Below are 15,922 nucleotides of genomic sequence, written 5' to 3'. Positions count from 1 at the left end.
TCAATCAGAGCTCCCTGACCTGCTGTCCATCTACACCAAGCGGTGCAAGTCCAAAGCTAGGAAGATTATGATGGACCTCTCCCATCGCAACAATGGACTCTTCTCACTGTTGAGGTCTGGGAAGCGCTTCCGCTCCCTTAAGGCCAAAACAGAGAGAATGAGGAGGAGCTTCTTTCCCCAGGCTATTCGGGGCCTGAACCAGGTGTAGGACTGGACTCTCCCACACACGTCACTATAAGACTGGACTCTCACACACGTCACCACACGCACCACCACACATTTCCTATAATCCTATAATTTATAATCCTTATCTTTATAATCTCTTCTGCTATTTGCACATTCTTTACTGTAAATTCCTAAGTTAATTTGTAAATTCTGTAGGAAACTGTAAATTGTAAATATTGTAAAACTTTTCTTCTGTCATTTAATGGTCGGGCATTGTACAGCTACAAGCATTTCACCCCCATGTCATACTGTGTATGGTTGTGTGTGTGTGACAAATAAAATTTGAATTTGGATTATCCAATTAACCTATCCCCACAAGCTGCATGTCTTTGGACAGTGGGAGGAAGCCGGAGTACCCGGAGGGAACCCACGCAAACACGGGGAGAACATGCAAACTCCACACAGAAAGACCCCGGCCTGATGGTGGAATTGAACTCAGGACCTTCTTGTTCTTGCTGTGCGGCAACAGTGCTAACCACCGTGCCACCAGGCTGTGAAAAAATAAAAACATTAATTCAATCAGTGCCTGCTATTGATAAGCTGGCGTTTAGCTCATTAGGCAGAAATATTTACAAAACTAAAAGACTTGAATTACTTCATAAACAAATAGAGCTGAGTGCTGTGGTCATGCTGTGGTTAGCTTTGTCCAAGCACTGTGAAAACCTGTTCCTATATCTCCAAAGGGATTATCAACCAGCTTGTACTCGTTTTCTCGTGTTGACTCACTTGACAAAAAAACAAAACAAAACAAAAAACGTTATTCTTTGAAGTGCTTGTGTATCAATAATCACAAAAACTACAGTTATACATGCAGGAATTATTTTCATATACAAATACAAACCAACTATGAAATTATTGATTTATTTTATGTTGTTGTTACTGGAAAAGAAAAAATGTGACATATCTCTATGACGTTATACTCATTTCTGTCTCCCTGCTGAAATAATGCCCCAAGCGGGAGCGCGCATAGCGCAGAAAGCACTGAAAATATTTGGGCCGAGCCGTTTCCAACCACGACATGAATGCTCATTGTTTTATCAAAGAGGCTGTTGAATTTCGCACTGTTACTCACTGTGGGCGACCTTAATGAATCCCCCTTTTGTCTCTTCGTGTCAGACGCTCAGGAATGAGTTTGATTTGTTTCGCCCACAGACTGTTAGTCTCGGGTCTACTTTAAAAATAAGCATGGCTATAATTTAAAGGGGGGATAATAAATCTCAGAAATGCGCACGGTCTGCAGTTTTTGGTGAGCCGACAGAAGAGCGCTAGAAAAAGGTTTCACTTTCCAAACGTCACTGAGAGGAGGAACCGAGAAACCAGTATTTCCCAGATCAGACACTTTGACCCGTAGAGGGAAAACTTCCGCTTATGTCTGCATCTACTCAACATTGTGATTTTTTGTTTTACATAAACTTGGATTGAGTTTCACTGTGCGCGCATGTAAACGGTGGAGCAGGGTGACGAGACCTGTGAGGAGTTTATTGTTACCTGTTAAACGGCACAAGGTCCACGAATGCAGCGCTTTATTTCTGTGCTGCAGCTCTAATATCACATCGGGGTGATAAGTGAGTGCGATCTCTTGGGAACTGGCACAGTTTTGTAGAAGAGTAGGGAGAACAGACCATCGATGGATCCGCTGGATTTCCTGGAGTTGGAGGAAATGCTGCGCTTTTTACACTGCAATAAAACAGAAATTTCTTGCATGGAAAGCCCGGTCATCTTCCTCTGCAAGCTCAAGGATTACAACCTGATCTCGGAAGACCGTTTCAAGGTGAGGAGCTCAAGTGGAAAGGTTACGCATTTGTTATCAACCTCGTTACAGTCATTTCAGGCGAGTGCTATTTGAATAGGACGTTAATGAGAGAGCGGGAAGTGAACAGCGGAAGTGATACATGATTACGTCAGAGTTGTTGGTACACATGAAGCGTCGATTTCAAACAAGGGAAATACGGCGAACTGACCCCAAAAAGCTGATTCTGTTTATCTGAACTTCTTCAGTCTCAGCTGACTGCAGGTTTTCTCAGCCTTAGCCTACCTTTGCCTGACTGAGACTAGCAACACGGAATGAACAGAATCAACTTTTTGGGATTTACTTACCGGATCATCAAGACACTGCGAATTGACATTCGCCTGTAACTCACACTGCTATTTACTAAAAAAGAAGGCATTTTCACAACCAGAGCCAGTTATTAAAAACAGATTAAAATGAAATAAAATCTGTAGTCTGGAAAAGTCTTAAGTCACGCGTCGTTTTTCCAAATTTTGCGGAGAAAATGGGAAATAAGTTTGTAGATTTATTTGAATGTGCAAACATAAAAGGAAATACACCGAGTATAACGGTCAAGATGATCAATAATATTGACGTCCAGGGTCTGGGGAGGCCAATCCACGACTAACAGTGTTCCACTGTGTGTTTTTCTATCCAGGTACGCTTTTACTGCACTGACAGTGTGTTCGGGATCATTATCATCCTGAAAAATGAAGCCATAGTAACTCCATCAATTTTGGCAAGATTGCAAACACCACTAACTGAAATGTTTTTTCCAAACTACAGTTTTTCAGGTTCATCTGCTGTAGATAGTTCTTTAGACCTACTGCTTCCTTAATTTTCTTCCACTTGGTCAGTTTTGTCAAATCTTTTAAGGACATATTGCACAGCACAATTTAAAATGAGTTCTTTGCTAAGTTTTCTGTTGTGTACAGACATAACTCTGCTTCATCCCTTGAGTTAGGTGGATTTTTTTATGCTTGAATGATTCATGGGTCAGTGTTAAGTGGCTTAACAAATAATAAAAGCATTCCTCTGAAAAAGGTCAGATGCAAGGACTGGAATGAAAATTGGCAAGAAAGGAGGCAATGTCCAAAGTAAAACTTTATAATTTTTGAAACTATTGATCAAGGCCGGTTAAAAAAAACAAAAAAGACTGTCTCCTTGGAAATAAAATATAAAGTAATGAAAGGTGGGTCCCGATTTTTGCACAGTACTCCACCTTACGTAAATATAGGTCCCCATTGTGACGCAAAAAACAGCAGCTTATTCAGAGAAGGAAACGCCCTCTCCTAAATAATCACATATAATCAATCCAATCACCATTATTGGAGTGGCAAACATAAACATCATACTTTTTTCATAGGGGCAGTTTTTTCTAAATCTACTATCATAGACACTTTGTGAAAACGACAGTATGTTGGTATTTACTTACTGAATCCTAGGCTAAACAGCTCAATAATAATTTTCTCGATACTGTGTGTGCAGAAGGTGAGTCGAATGAAGAAAAAAGAGAAGGGCCTTTATGATATCCTGGACTGGTTCGAGGAAAAAAAGTCAGAGCACATCAAACTGTTCTGGAAGTGTGCCTTCAAGGAAACTGTCCTGAGCCACAACCCCAAACTGCAAATGCTGCGCAAAAGCCTCATGGACGGTAAGATATTTCTATTTCATGATGCTCTTAATGACTTTATAATAAGTATGTTTGTGTCTCTGACAAGTTAATTGATAAAGCAAAGAATTGGCCAAAGAAATCTGAAAGGAATAATATGTCATCTACTTTAAGATGAGAGTTTTGTGGTGGCATTAATGCCTTTGCAGGACTAAAAATAATTTGATAGGCTTGTAACCAGTCAAAGAGAACCTCTGTCTATGTGAAGACTCATCTTGTAACAGCTAATATGTTGTAATTTAGACTATATAAAACCTTGTTAGCAAGTGGGCATGCTATGTACTGAGACTTTGAAATTGACCTGTAGAAGTTGTTTGGCCTCTATTAGATATTTATTATGTTCTTGGACTTCAATGTAATTTCAGGGTCTTACCATTTTGACACACAATTGCCTGAGAAAGTTGAAACGGAAGACAACGGTGAAAAGGAAAAAACTGAACATTCAGAAGAAGAGGTGAGGAAAGAAAACTCAGTGAAAAAGAAGAGGAAGTATAGCAAGAGCATATGTGATGAGGAGGATGAGCAGCCTGGCCCATCAGGCCTGTCTACCTCGGCTCAGAAGAAGTCCAAGAAAATATGTTTCAGTAAGTTACTCCTCACTTATGCTTTACTGTTCTCAGCGTGACTATATGCCAACAGGAGTTATACAGTTAAAAAGACATCTCTCATCCTCTAACCTTTAGCAGCTCTCACTGGGGTAAAGTACCCTGGTTCTACCCCAGGCTAGACCCAACCAAAAACAAAGCCTCTTCTCTTGAAAAAGAACATGGCAACATGACTTAGGTTCGAAAGGTTACAAATACATGACTTCTGGAACAATGTCATTTGGACAAATCAAACCAAATGGAGATGTTTGACCATAATGCACATTTAGAGAAAACCAAAACTCACCTCAGCTGTCAATCACAGTTGGTATGTGGTGAAGGGATGATCATTTGGTGGACCTGGGCCTGGACTTTGCCATTATTGAGTCGACCATGAACTCCTTCGTATACCAAAGTGTCCTCGAGTCAAATGTGAGACCATCTGTCTGACAGTTAAAGCTTGGCTGAAACTGGGTCATGCAATATGACAATGATCCCAACCACAGCAGCAAATATACAACAGAATGGCTAAACTAGCAGAGCATGAAGGTGTTGCGACGGACTGGTCAAAGTCCAGACCTCAACGTGATTGAAATGTTGGTGTGGTGGGAAATTAAGACAGCTGTGCATAAACAAATGTCCGCAAACCTCAATGAACTGTGGGCTCGAGTTATTCACAGGACTGCATAGAGTTGTCATATGTTCATTACTTTCTCTTTATGTTGGAAGTGGAATTGTCTCTTCTCTGATGTTTTGTACAAAGTTACACCATTACAGCTCCTCTACTCCATCTGAGTAAATAGTGTTATAGCAGGTGGAGAATACCACAATAATCAAGCTCTACATTAACCTTCAGTTGACCAACTTCAAAAAAGGAACTCTGGTTCTTCCAATCATTCTCCTGAATCCGTGGAAAGGTACCTCCCAAGTGGTCAGTATGAACCGGAACATGTTTGACTCCCTGCCAAGATGGATACAGGCCTCACTCAGTTCTATAAAACTGGAGCATAGCCACAGCCCTTCTTGCTTCTACACCTGCAGCGTTCACTGCAAGATGTCTGAGGGAATGTGGTCATGTCTTTTCCAAAGCCACAACATGTATATTGACTACACTGCAGCATGTTTGAATCGGCATTTATAACATTTTGTATTTCTCAGCTCCTCCCATGAAGAAGGGAGAGAAGGGTGAAATTTGGACCTGGCCCCTCTACAAGTCCCAGCTGCCTGTGACGTGCGGACAGATGTCGGGAACGCTACAACGTGACAAACTGGCTAAAGGTCAGATAAGCAAAGTCTTTTCATTGTTGCATTGCAGTCTACTGCAGCTGCATGTTCTTTGTTCAACAGCTGTGAAATAATAGAAAAATGTACAAGCTAGAAAAAGCGGCAGTTGGGAGATAACAAGAGATCATTTATGACTGAGATTTAAACTCTGCGTGTGTAAAACATTTCTTTGAATTCCTCCTCCTCTGCATCTCTTAGGAGAGAAGTGCATTCTGGCTAATAAGCAGTGGTTTGCTCCAAGTGAGTTTGAGAGGTTTGCAGGAAAGCAGAGCTGCAAGAACTGGAAGCTGAGCATTCGATGTGGGGGGACGCCGCTGGGAAAGCTTATAAAGGTTTGTCAAAAAGAAAATCTGAACTTATTTGATCAATGTTCCAGCAGTTTCCAGTGTGAATTTCACTTATTTTGTTTTTGTCATTTTTCACAGGAGGGTCACCTGAAAACAGTGGCCTACAAAGGAGGAAATAAAAAAGTAAAAACAGATGTATATACTACCACTCAAAAGTTTGAACACACGTTCTCATTTAATGTTTTTCTTTATTTTCATGACTATTTACATTGCAGATTCTCACTGAAGGCATGAAAACTATGAATGAACACGTGAAATTATGTAGTAAACAAAAAAGTGTGAAATTACTCAAAGCTTGTTTTATAATTTATTTTAATCTTTGTGCTTTGCACACTCTTGGCATTCTCTCTATGAGCTTCATGAGGTCGTCACCTGAAATGGTCTTCCAACAGTCTTGAAGGAGTTCCCAGAGATGCTGAGTGCTTGTTGGCCCTTTTGCCTTCACTCTGCGCTCCATCTCATCCCAAACCATCTGGATTGGGTTTAGGTCAGGTGACTGTGGAGACCAGGCCATCTGGTGCAGCACTCCATCATTCTTGTCAAATTGCCCTTACACATCCTGGAGGTGTGTTTGGGGTCATTGTCCAGTTAAAGAAAAAGTTATGGTCCAACTAAACGCAAACCAGATGGGATGGCATGTCGCTGTATGATGCTGTAGCAGCTATGCGGGTTCAGTGTGTCTTAAATTTTGAATAAATCCTCAACAGCGTCACCAGCAAAGCCCCCCCACACCATCACACCTCCTCCATGTTTCAAGGTGGGAACCATGCATGTAGAGACCATCCGTTCACCTTTTCTGCATCGCACAAAGACATGGCGGGTGGAATCAAAGATCCCAAAATTGGACTCATCGGACCAAAGCACAGATTTCCACTGGTTAATGTCCACTCCTTGTGTTTCTTGGCCCAATCAATCTCTTCTGCTTGTTGATTTTCCTCAGTAGTGGTTTCTTAGCAGCTATTTGACCATAAAGGCCTGATTAATGCAGTCTCTGAACAGCTGATGTAGAGATGTCTCTGCTACTGGAACTCTGTGTGGCATTAATCTGTGCTCTAATTTGTGATGCTGGTGACTCGGATGAATTTATCCTCAGCAGCAGAGGTGACTCTTGGGCATCCTTTCCTGCGGCGGTCCTCATGTGAGCAACTTTCATCGTAGCACTTGATGGTTTTTGTGACTGCTTTTGGGGACACTGCCATAATATCAATTCTAACAGTTGTCAAAGAGGGCTGTCAGCTGTGTACCAACCTGACTTCTGCACAACACAACTGATCCACAAATGAACCCTGACAAGTCACACCTGTGAAATGAAAACCATTTCAGGTGATTCGATCATGAAGCTCATTGAGAGAAGGCCAAAGGTTTGCAATCCTGTCAACAAAGCAAAGGGTGGCTACTTTGAGGAATCTAAAATAGAAATCATATTTAGAGTTATATATCTTTTTTTTCTTTGCTACATAATCCCATTGATCTTGGTTCATATATTTGATGTCTTCAGTTTGTATCTATGATGTAGAAAGTAGTAAAAGTAAAGAAAAACCATTACATGAAAATTGTGTGTCCAGATTTTGACTGGTAGGGTATTTCTTACTCAGAAGTAAATTAGTTTGTTTTATTTTTTTCTAATCTAAGCCACGTGCTTCTTTTTTTGCTGCTAGGCCAAGAAAAGATTGTTCTCACTCGAAGAAGCAACCACAGGTTTGTTCTATTACTGCAAAAACACCGATTTTTATCAAACGTGAGTGTTCTTAACAGCATATAAGCCCACTTTCCCACTGGCTGCTACAAGAGCTTCTGTTATCTCACATTAAATATTAAAGCATTTAAAACTAATGGCATCAATTGAGGCAGGCAGGCACTGCAGACATTTATAACCCTCCCCCCTTTATGCTCCAGTATAATAGAAACAGAGCAGAACTGGAAAAGCCCAACGAACTGAAGTCAAAACAATTTTATTTTTGTATCCTTATATCAGAAAACTGAAATTTGCCTCAAGGAGCTTCCAATCTGTACAGAAAACAACATTGTTTCTCCTTAGACCCTCAACTTGGATGAGGAACAGCTACCATTAAGATCCAAAATGAAAAACAAGAATATTAATGGGTGAAGGCATACAGCCGCGAGGCAGTGATTCTAGTTTCTCTCTGAGCATAATGATTGTCACTAAAATCTTTTCTGGCATTCTATTAATATCGTGCACATATTTATATTCATAAAACTCTGAATTTAAAATATACATGTGTAAGACAAACATGCACAGGCAAGGCAAGCTTCTTTCCCGCTTGTTTTCATGGATAAAATCCTCTTTTTTAGAGTCGGAGAAAGAAGAAGATGACGAGGAAGACCAGGATTCATCAAGTGATGAACCCACCACAGGTGCTGGTTTCTACAGTGTAATATTTATGATGGAAGCTCTTTTAGATACGCATGGTTGTGTTACATATTATCTTCATAACGTGTCTGTTTTAGATGAAGAAGAGGCAGAAGAGCAGACGGTGCAGCAGCCAGAGGCTGGTCTTTCCAACACCAAAGTGTTCAAAGTTACATGTGGTGGTTTAGCTGGGACGTTACACAAAAAACGTTTTGCATCAGGTATCTTAAAAAAAGAATGTACTGTGATACAGATACAGTCATTTGAAAAAGTTTAAACAGTTCTTTAAAAAAACAAAGTACACTCTGATTACATCCATTGGAATTAAGAGGATAAGTAGCATCCAGGTGCTGCTAAATGCTACTTTGAATTGAATTAAATGGAAAGATTTAGTATTTGGTATTTATTTATTTATTGTCATTGTCAGAGAACAATGAAATTGCATTTGGGGCTTCCGTACAAGATTTTAGTTAAGCTGTAGGAACTTTCTTCTCAAAATGTTTTTCTCCCTCTAGGGACACTTGGCAAGAGTATTCGTACTGAGACAAGCTGGATGACCCCAGTGGACTTTTGTAAGGAATCTGGTCCGACAAATGTTTCCTGGAAGAAAGACATCAGATGGGATGGAAAACCTCTGAGTGCTCTCATGGAGGTGTGTTTACACTGCAGGTTCCTAGTTCACCGCAACTTATCTCTACGCCTTTGGGTACTTTTGTGAGGTACTCTGTGAGAATGAGGGAGGAAAATTACACTTCAAGATTACAATCTTTACATTTTGACTCATATTTATTTGCGGTCATCAATCTTCAAGCAGCTAATATGGTAAAAATATATATCCAAATGTAGGGATGGGTACTGGTGTCCAGTGCCATGATGGCACCGGTTCTGACATAAACGGTAGTAACCAGACCGAAAAGCAGCGCACATTTCGGTGCTTTATTTCGGTGCTTTTTTTTCCTGAGCTGTGATACACTTTAGATTCTAGCCAATCATTTTACGTTTCCGAGGATAGTAGGCGGGGCCAGGTACGTACGTTCTGTTAGAGCAGAGCTACAGATTAAAAATGTCCAAGGCGAAGCGGTCAAAAGTCTGGCTGTACTTCATAGCAAAATATGCAAACTCAGCAGCCTGCAACAAGTGCTTTAAGCTGATACTGTGATACTGTCAAAGGAGGTAACACCTCAAATCCGATGAAACACCTGGCGACGCATAGCGTTTTTTTTAAAAGCCCAGAAATGCGCCGTATTTGATAGCTTGCTGCGAGACCTCACACCGAGCGCATCTACTGCGGGTGGGTTGCCTGTTATGCAACATCCCCCAAAAACACGAAGATTAGAGTCCTGGCCCCTAGCCCTGCCAGTGTAGCAGAAATGATGACGGATGATGAAGGCAGCAGCAGCCGTTCTTCTCTGCGTGAGTAGCTTAATGTTGTTCGTGTGTAATTTACGTTGAGTAGGCTAACCACGTTATTACATTAATGCATGTAAGGTGAACTAGCAAACTATGCTCCACAATGAACAAATAATAAAGAATATAAAGACAATTAGGGGCTAATTCAGGAAAAATGAATTGGGTCAGTGCCAGTTTGGTTTTGTAGGATCTTTTTGAATTATAATTTTGAAGTTGCCACTCGTGCCCAAAAAATTACAGGACTTAACAATTTTTTTTGCATGAAACTGTGTCTCACCTGTAAACCCAAGAGCAACTTTAGTCAATATGAGCGTTATAAGCTTTGTTAAACCAAAAGTGAGAACCTATGATTGAAAAATGAATACATTGTTACTTTGTCTCTTTCAGGCAAAGATCTTGGAGATTCATTACCTTCTGTGTCCTTGCCCTCTGTGTAAACCAGATCCTGAAGACCTGGTAAGTTTCAGACAAGTGGCATTTCCTCATGCTACACTGGTTTGAAAAATACTTTCTTGCACAATGCTGTTTTTTCTAAATAGTACAAAATCTGTCTCTCTAAATCTGTAGTATAATTCGACAAACAAGAAACTTTTTTCCTCTCTCAGTTATCTTGTTCTGGTGCAGAAATATGCGATTCCAACCCCAATTTAGAGTTTAGTTGTATTTGTAGCCTAACATCACATACAGGAGTGGGACTCCTTCTCTTTCTGACAGCAACTTAATGGATATTCTCTGCCCTCGGTCACTTTACTGTACATTCAGTGGGTCAGACCAGACATTTACTTGTTGCTTTTAACAGAGCACAACTTTGTAAAAAAATGCTTGCAAATGGATTAAAGTCTAAAAATTAAGACCTTTCTACATTTCCGCACCAACGCTGACCAGAGGAGCACGCGGACATCTCCAAAATACCTTTGGATTTTTCATTATTCACTCTGCTGTGCAATTTCACATCCATCAGACACTGAAGGGCCTTAAAAATGGACTTTACGTGGCAAAGCCTTTACCGCATTAAACGAAAAATCTGTGACAGGTCAGATTAATGAGTCTGACCAATAATGGATTCAGCCTAATCCTGGTTTTGACAAAACTTTAATAGGAGCTGAAGCTTGATGCAGCCGATTGCAGTAGTCCCTTCCTCTGAGTTTTTATATACCTACAGATCAATCCATGAGTGCTTCCAAAGAAAGAGAGCTCATTTACCAACAAGGCACAGCAGAGGTGGATTAAATTCTACAGGATTAATAAAAAAGTAAAAGACAGTGAGTCTCATCTTCACTTCAGATAGATCTGCAGTTACACTGTCACTACGCAGATGAAAAATAATTTGTTATGAAGCCGTCACTCTCCATTACAGTACTTAAGCTATTTCATTTAGCTATAAGTAAAAGTCTGGTCTCACCTACTGGCTGAACTCTACTAAAGTGTTTATGATTATGCATTACTGTAACCACACGTGAGATGTGGCCTCTCAAAAGTAACAGTAATAACATGGCCTCATGCATGGCCGATTACCTATTGTGAATGTGTGCTGTGGCGGTGCTGTGTTCTTAATTTATAGATGGCAGTTATAAGTTACCGTTTGATGAAGTCAGCAATTTTACATCTCCTGGGTCTGAAAGGCGCTTTGGAGCAGTTTTGTGTACAAACAGATTTTCTGTGATTTATTGTCTGTGTTGCCAGGAGAATGAGAAAAACGATGACAACTGTTGCATCTGTAAAAACAAAGAAGAAGACCAAGAGCTGGTAGTGTGCGATGAATGCCCACGATCCTTCCACCAGAAATGCCACCTGCCACATGTGGACGACATCATTCTGAAGTGAGCCTTACTGGGAGAGCAGCCATTTAAAAAGTATTTTTCAAATCAGCTGTTTCTCTTTTGTCCTTTTGTATGTTTTGTTTGAGTCTCTTATATTTTAAACCTGCATGAATTTGTCGTATCAACACAGAATGCATTGGCAGGAAAGAAACCTAATCAGCTTTAACAGGGTGAAAGAAATGCTCCCATTATACAGTCCTGCAACTGAACTGAACTCAGCATTTTAAAGCAGCACTAATGAATATCCCTACAGCTCTGTGCAAAAGTCTCGAGCCACTTCTCATTTCTGTATGATTTTCTTTCAATGAACCAGACTTTCTTGTAATATTTTAAATTGGCCTGGAGCAACAGTTTTCCAGGTTTACTGAAGAATCCACACTAAACAAAGGGAAAATGGGGGGAAAGGCTGAGGTATGCCAGTTTACACAAGAACTGGATTGAAATTTAGTGGCAAAAGGTCTTATATAATAATGTCATTGATATTTTTGGTCCAAATCGTTGTCTTATTTATGGAGGAGGATGAGAGGGTCCAACACTGAACATCTACAGCTAAATGTAAAACATGGTGGAGGCTCTGGGGATGCAGTTCATCCAGTGGTGCTGGGAGTCTTGTGAAAATGAGGAATTATAAACACAAAAAAGTACGGTCAGATGGAATCTGGAAAGCATCTCATCAGGAGCAGCATCATTTTTCAGCATGACAGTGATCACAAACACACTGCCAATGCAGTAAAAGCATACCTGAATAAAAAACATAAAACAAAACCACCACACACAGTCTTGGCCTCCCCAGAGCTCGGACTTCAACATTAGTGAAGCAGTGTGTGATCAGCTTGACAGAAAACCGAATTAAAGACAGTCAAAAATTATTCTCCAAATCTTTGCATCTGTTTCCCTTTATCCATCCATCCATCCATCCATTCGCTTCCGCTTATCCTTTTCAGGGTCGCAGAGGGTGCTGGAGACTATCCCAGCTGTCATAGGGCAAGAGGTGGGGTACACCCTGGACAGGTCGCCAGTCTGTCGCAGGGCCAACACACAGGGACAAACAACCATTCACACTCACATTCACACCTAGTGGCAATTTGGATTATCCAATTAACCTATCCCCACAAGCTGCATGTCTTTGGACGGTGGGAGGAAGCCGGAGTACCCGGAGTGATCCCACGCAAACACGGGGAGAACATGCAAACTCCACACAGAAAGACTCCGGCCTGATGGTGGAATTGAACTCAGGACCTTCTTGCTGTGCGGCAACAGTGCTAACCACCGTGCCCTATTTCCCTTTATTTCCCAGAAAAATATTTTTTTTAAATGAGGGGTGGCTGAAGACTTTTGCACAGTGCTGTCTGTGAACTTCTTAACAATTAAGCAAGTGTAAAATAGCACACTTGCTTAATTGTTTTTCCGTCGTTTAAGTAGAAGTACTTTTTCCCAAACAAACTGACAGTCTTATGATGAAAAGACAAAGTTAGGTGCCAGCTGGCAAAGAGAGTGAAGGAGCTAAGGATATTTCCTTCTGGACCTGGTAGATAACAAAACAGGACATTTGCAAATTGACCTGTACCATGAGTCCAAATAAGTGGAGTGTTACTCCAGATCTTCTAGTTCTGTAAACTAAATTCTTGCTCAGCGTTAAATTTTAACATCATTTCCTTTGATTTTTGTTTTAATGTTTTTCATCTTCACATTAAAACTGGTACTAGCTGAAGTCAGGTGGACAGTTTCTACTAAAACAACATTTGTGCTGCTATTATCCATGTATATTGTATTGAATTACACACTACTGTATATGATCCTGGCATACGTTCTGCTTTTTTAAAATGTACCTGTTTTATGTGATAACATGAAGCTAAGACATTCAGCTGATAAAAATAAAAAGGATATAGCTGATTGAAACAACAATCAAAAGGGTTTATATTTTTAAGACTGATATATATCTGTGTGTGTATGTGTGTGCAGCGACGACAGCCCCTGGTTGTGCACATTCTGCGTTTTTAGAGCCAATCACGTTTGCCTTGACCAGCTGGACGTGAACGCAGTGATGTCTCAGCAAATATCTCAACACATGATGGTGAGAATTTTCTCTGTCTACAACTTTGTCCATGTAACCATCTAACTACCCATCTCCCTGTGACATTGCTGTGACCTGCCCCTCTGTTGTTTCATCTACAGCAATGCCAGTATCTCCTCCTGAGTCTGCGCAGTGCTGACGAGGAGCAAATGTTTTCTCCAGACCCAATGGGCTATGTAAGTATTTTTTAAGCAAGCAATTTTTATTCATTAGAATCAAGTTTTAAAACATTCATAGAAAATAAAGTGCAGTGCACTGAAAACGTGAGCTATCTTAGCCTTTGCATATTGGTCACACTTCAGATCATCAGTTAGAGTTTCATATTAGACAACAATAAGCTCAGTAAACGCAAAATGCAGATTTTAAATGATGATTTCATTTATTAAGGCAAACAAGCAATCCAAACCTACCTGGCCCTGTGTGAAAAGTAACCGCTCTCCCTTGTTAAATCGGTAACTAGCCAGTTCAGCTTCACTGGCAGCACCAAGGACTAATTGCTGGTAGACCTGTTGAATCAAGAAATCACTTACATGGAACTTGTCTGAAAGAGAAAAGTAGGAAAAATGATCTCAAAAAGCAAAACATCCTACGATCTAAAGAAACGGATGAGAAACAAAGTCATCGACATTGATCAGTCTGTGTTACAAAGCAAAAAGCTAAGAAGTCAGGAAGGGGGCGAATACTTTTTCACAGCACTATATGTGTAAAACTCTGACTAGAATACTCTGGTTTTCTGGATGTCTGCTTTCACCCACAGCTGGCAGACTACAGCACTTCTATCAAGAGTCCGATGTGGCTGGGCAAAGTAACAGAGAAACTCCAGCAGAAACAGTATCAAACTGTCGGCGAGTTTGTTTCTGATGTCCAGCTTATTTTTGCCAACTGTGCGACATTCAACCGGGTAAGAAACTCTTAGTGAAAGTGTGATAATGGCATTCAGTGCTCTCAATAGTCTATTAAGTGCTTGTTTTTATTTTTTATATGGTTTTAAAAGGTTTGCATCTGCATGTAAAAAAGAAGAATTAGATTACATTCACTGCAAGTTTTGGAAACTTCAATTACACCTTATAGTGACAAAAAATGTGATTCTGTATCTCTTTTGGGACTTGGGACTCTGTGTGTTGTGTTGTTAAATGTTTTCAGGACTTTAAGCTTTCACTTTCTTCTGACTGCCATTCAAAGTTTAGTCAAATTGCCTTGTTCAGCTTTTACAAGGCATAATCAAAACAACTACCATCTATTTCACCTTTGCTTCCATGCAGTGCTTCTTCTGCATTTGGGTCCCTGGGGGTCCTGGTCTGACCAATTTCATGGGTACCTGCAATTTCACAGTGGATCTCAAATAGAAAACTTTTGTCTTACTGTCTTTTATTCTCAGTTCTGCTGGAAGTCTCTTCCTGTTAAAAGGGAGTTCTTCCTTCCCACCACCGCCAAGTGTTTGCTCATTGTTTTTTTTCCCCTCAATTACTGTAGGTCCTTAAAGGTGCATTGACACATCTGTAGGATTACAAACACAACTTTTTTTAAACAGAACAGAAGTTTTGAAAATAACATAATGACAATCGCTGTTTTTCTTTTTCAGGGAAATCCAGAAATCCTTGCCATCGGCAACCAACTGAGGGAGTTATTTGACAGCGAGTTTAAGAAGGCTTTCAACATCCAAGATCAGTGACTTCGAACCAGTGTGACAGTTTTTAACACTTCAAAGCTGAGAAAACAATCAAAAACGGGTGTTACAGCGATGGCACTGTAGCAAAATGTAACTAGATATCAGTGTTTGCACACAGTATGAATGTCAAATACAGTATACTCTATGTTCATGTGCTGGCAACTAATGGAAAAGCTATTATTGGATAATCCTCATCATAGTACAACCCATTACAGTATAATATTAAATAAAGTAGTTCCGTAGTGTATGTTGTTTACATACAAAATGCACACTGAAAACAAAGACAAATGTCTAAAGGGGAATTGTAATAATGTTTTCTCCAGTTTTGTGCACTGAAACCAAAAACAGCTCTAGTCCTATTTAAAAGTCAAGTTAAAATGATCATTATATATGTATATATTGCTCCCAGTTTCATTTGTTTGCCCTAACTTTGTTTCACATATAACTGATGTTATATACCATTAAAATCTGAATGTGTTGGTCCAAAGAGGACTATTGTCACTACAGTTCAATTTATTTTTACTGTTATCTGTAACATGTGGGGTTTTTTTTAAATAAAATGTTTGTTTGTGTACGCCACAAATAACACATAAAAGAATAAAATGCATTTTTTCTTTTACCTCGTTTAGTATTATTTATTTTAATTTATTAATATTTATTGTTATTAATGCAATAAAACGTGCAGAATTTGCCCCTAC

At 40.0% G+C, this 15,922-nt stretch overlaps 1 protein-coding gene across 1 annotated transcript; it reads left to right on the top strand.

Annotated features, from left to right (window-relative positions):
* The first annotated feature begins 1,852 nt into the window (after positions 1 to 1,852).
* On the top strand, positions 1,853 to 15,843 carry LOC146575774 (uncharacterized). Its single transcript, XM_085270638.1, has 16 exons — positions 1,853 to 1,996; positions 3,482 to 3,647; positions 4,031 to 4,249; positions 5,408 to 5,527; positions 5,732 to 5,865; positions 5,959 to 6,003; positions 7,539 to 7,578; positions 8,194 to 8,256; positions 8,350 to 8,472; positions 8,767 to 8,903; positions 10,049 to 10,117; positions 11,345 to 11,481; positions 13,444 to 13,555; positions 13,657 to 13,731; positions 14,313 to 14,456; positions 15,138 to 15,843. Exons 1-16 carry the CDS (start codon positions 1,853 to 1,855, stop codon positions 15,225 to 15,227), a joined length of 1,818 nt encoding a protein of 605 aa, XP_085126764.1. The 3' UTR covers positions 15,228 to 15,843.
* The last annotated feature ends 79 nt before the right edge of the window (positions 15,844 to 15,922 follow it).

The sequence above is a fragment of the Mchenga conophoros genome, linkage group LG4 (assembly GCF_057382185.1).
Source record: "Mchenga conophoros isolate Kocher_MC1m ecotype Shallow Benthic linkage group LG4, M_conophoros_male_GT1.1, whole genome shotgun sequence".
Taxonomy (NCBI): domain Eukaryota; kingdom Metazoa; phylum Chordata; class Actinopteri; order Cichliformes; family Cichlidae; genus Mchenga; species Mchenga conophoros.
The sequence above is the reverse complement of the archived record's forward strand: the minus strand, read 5'-3'. Positions and strand labels throughout refer to the sequence as shown.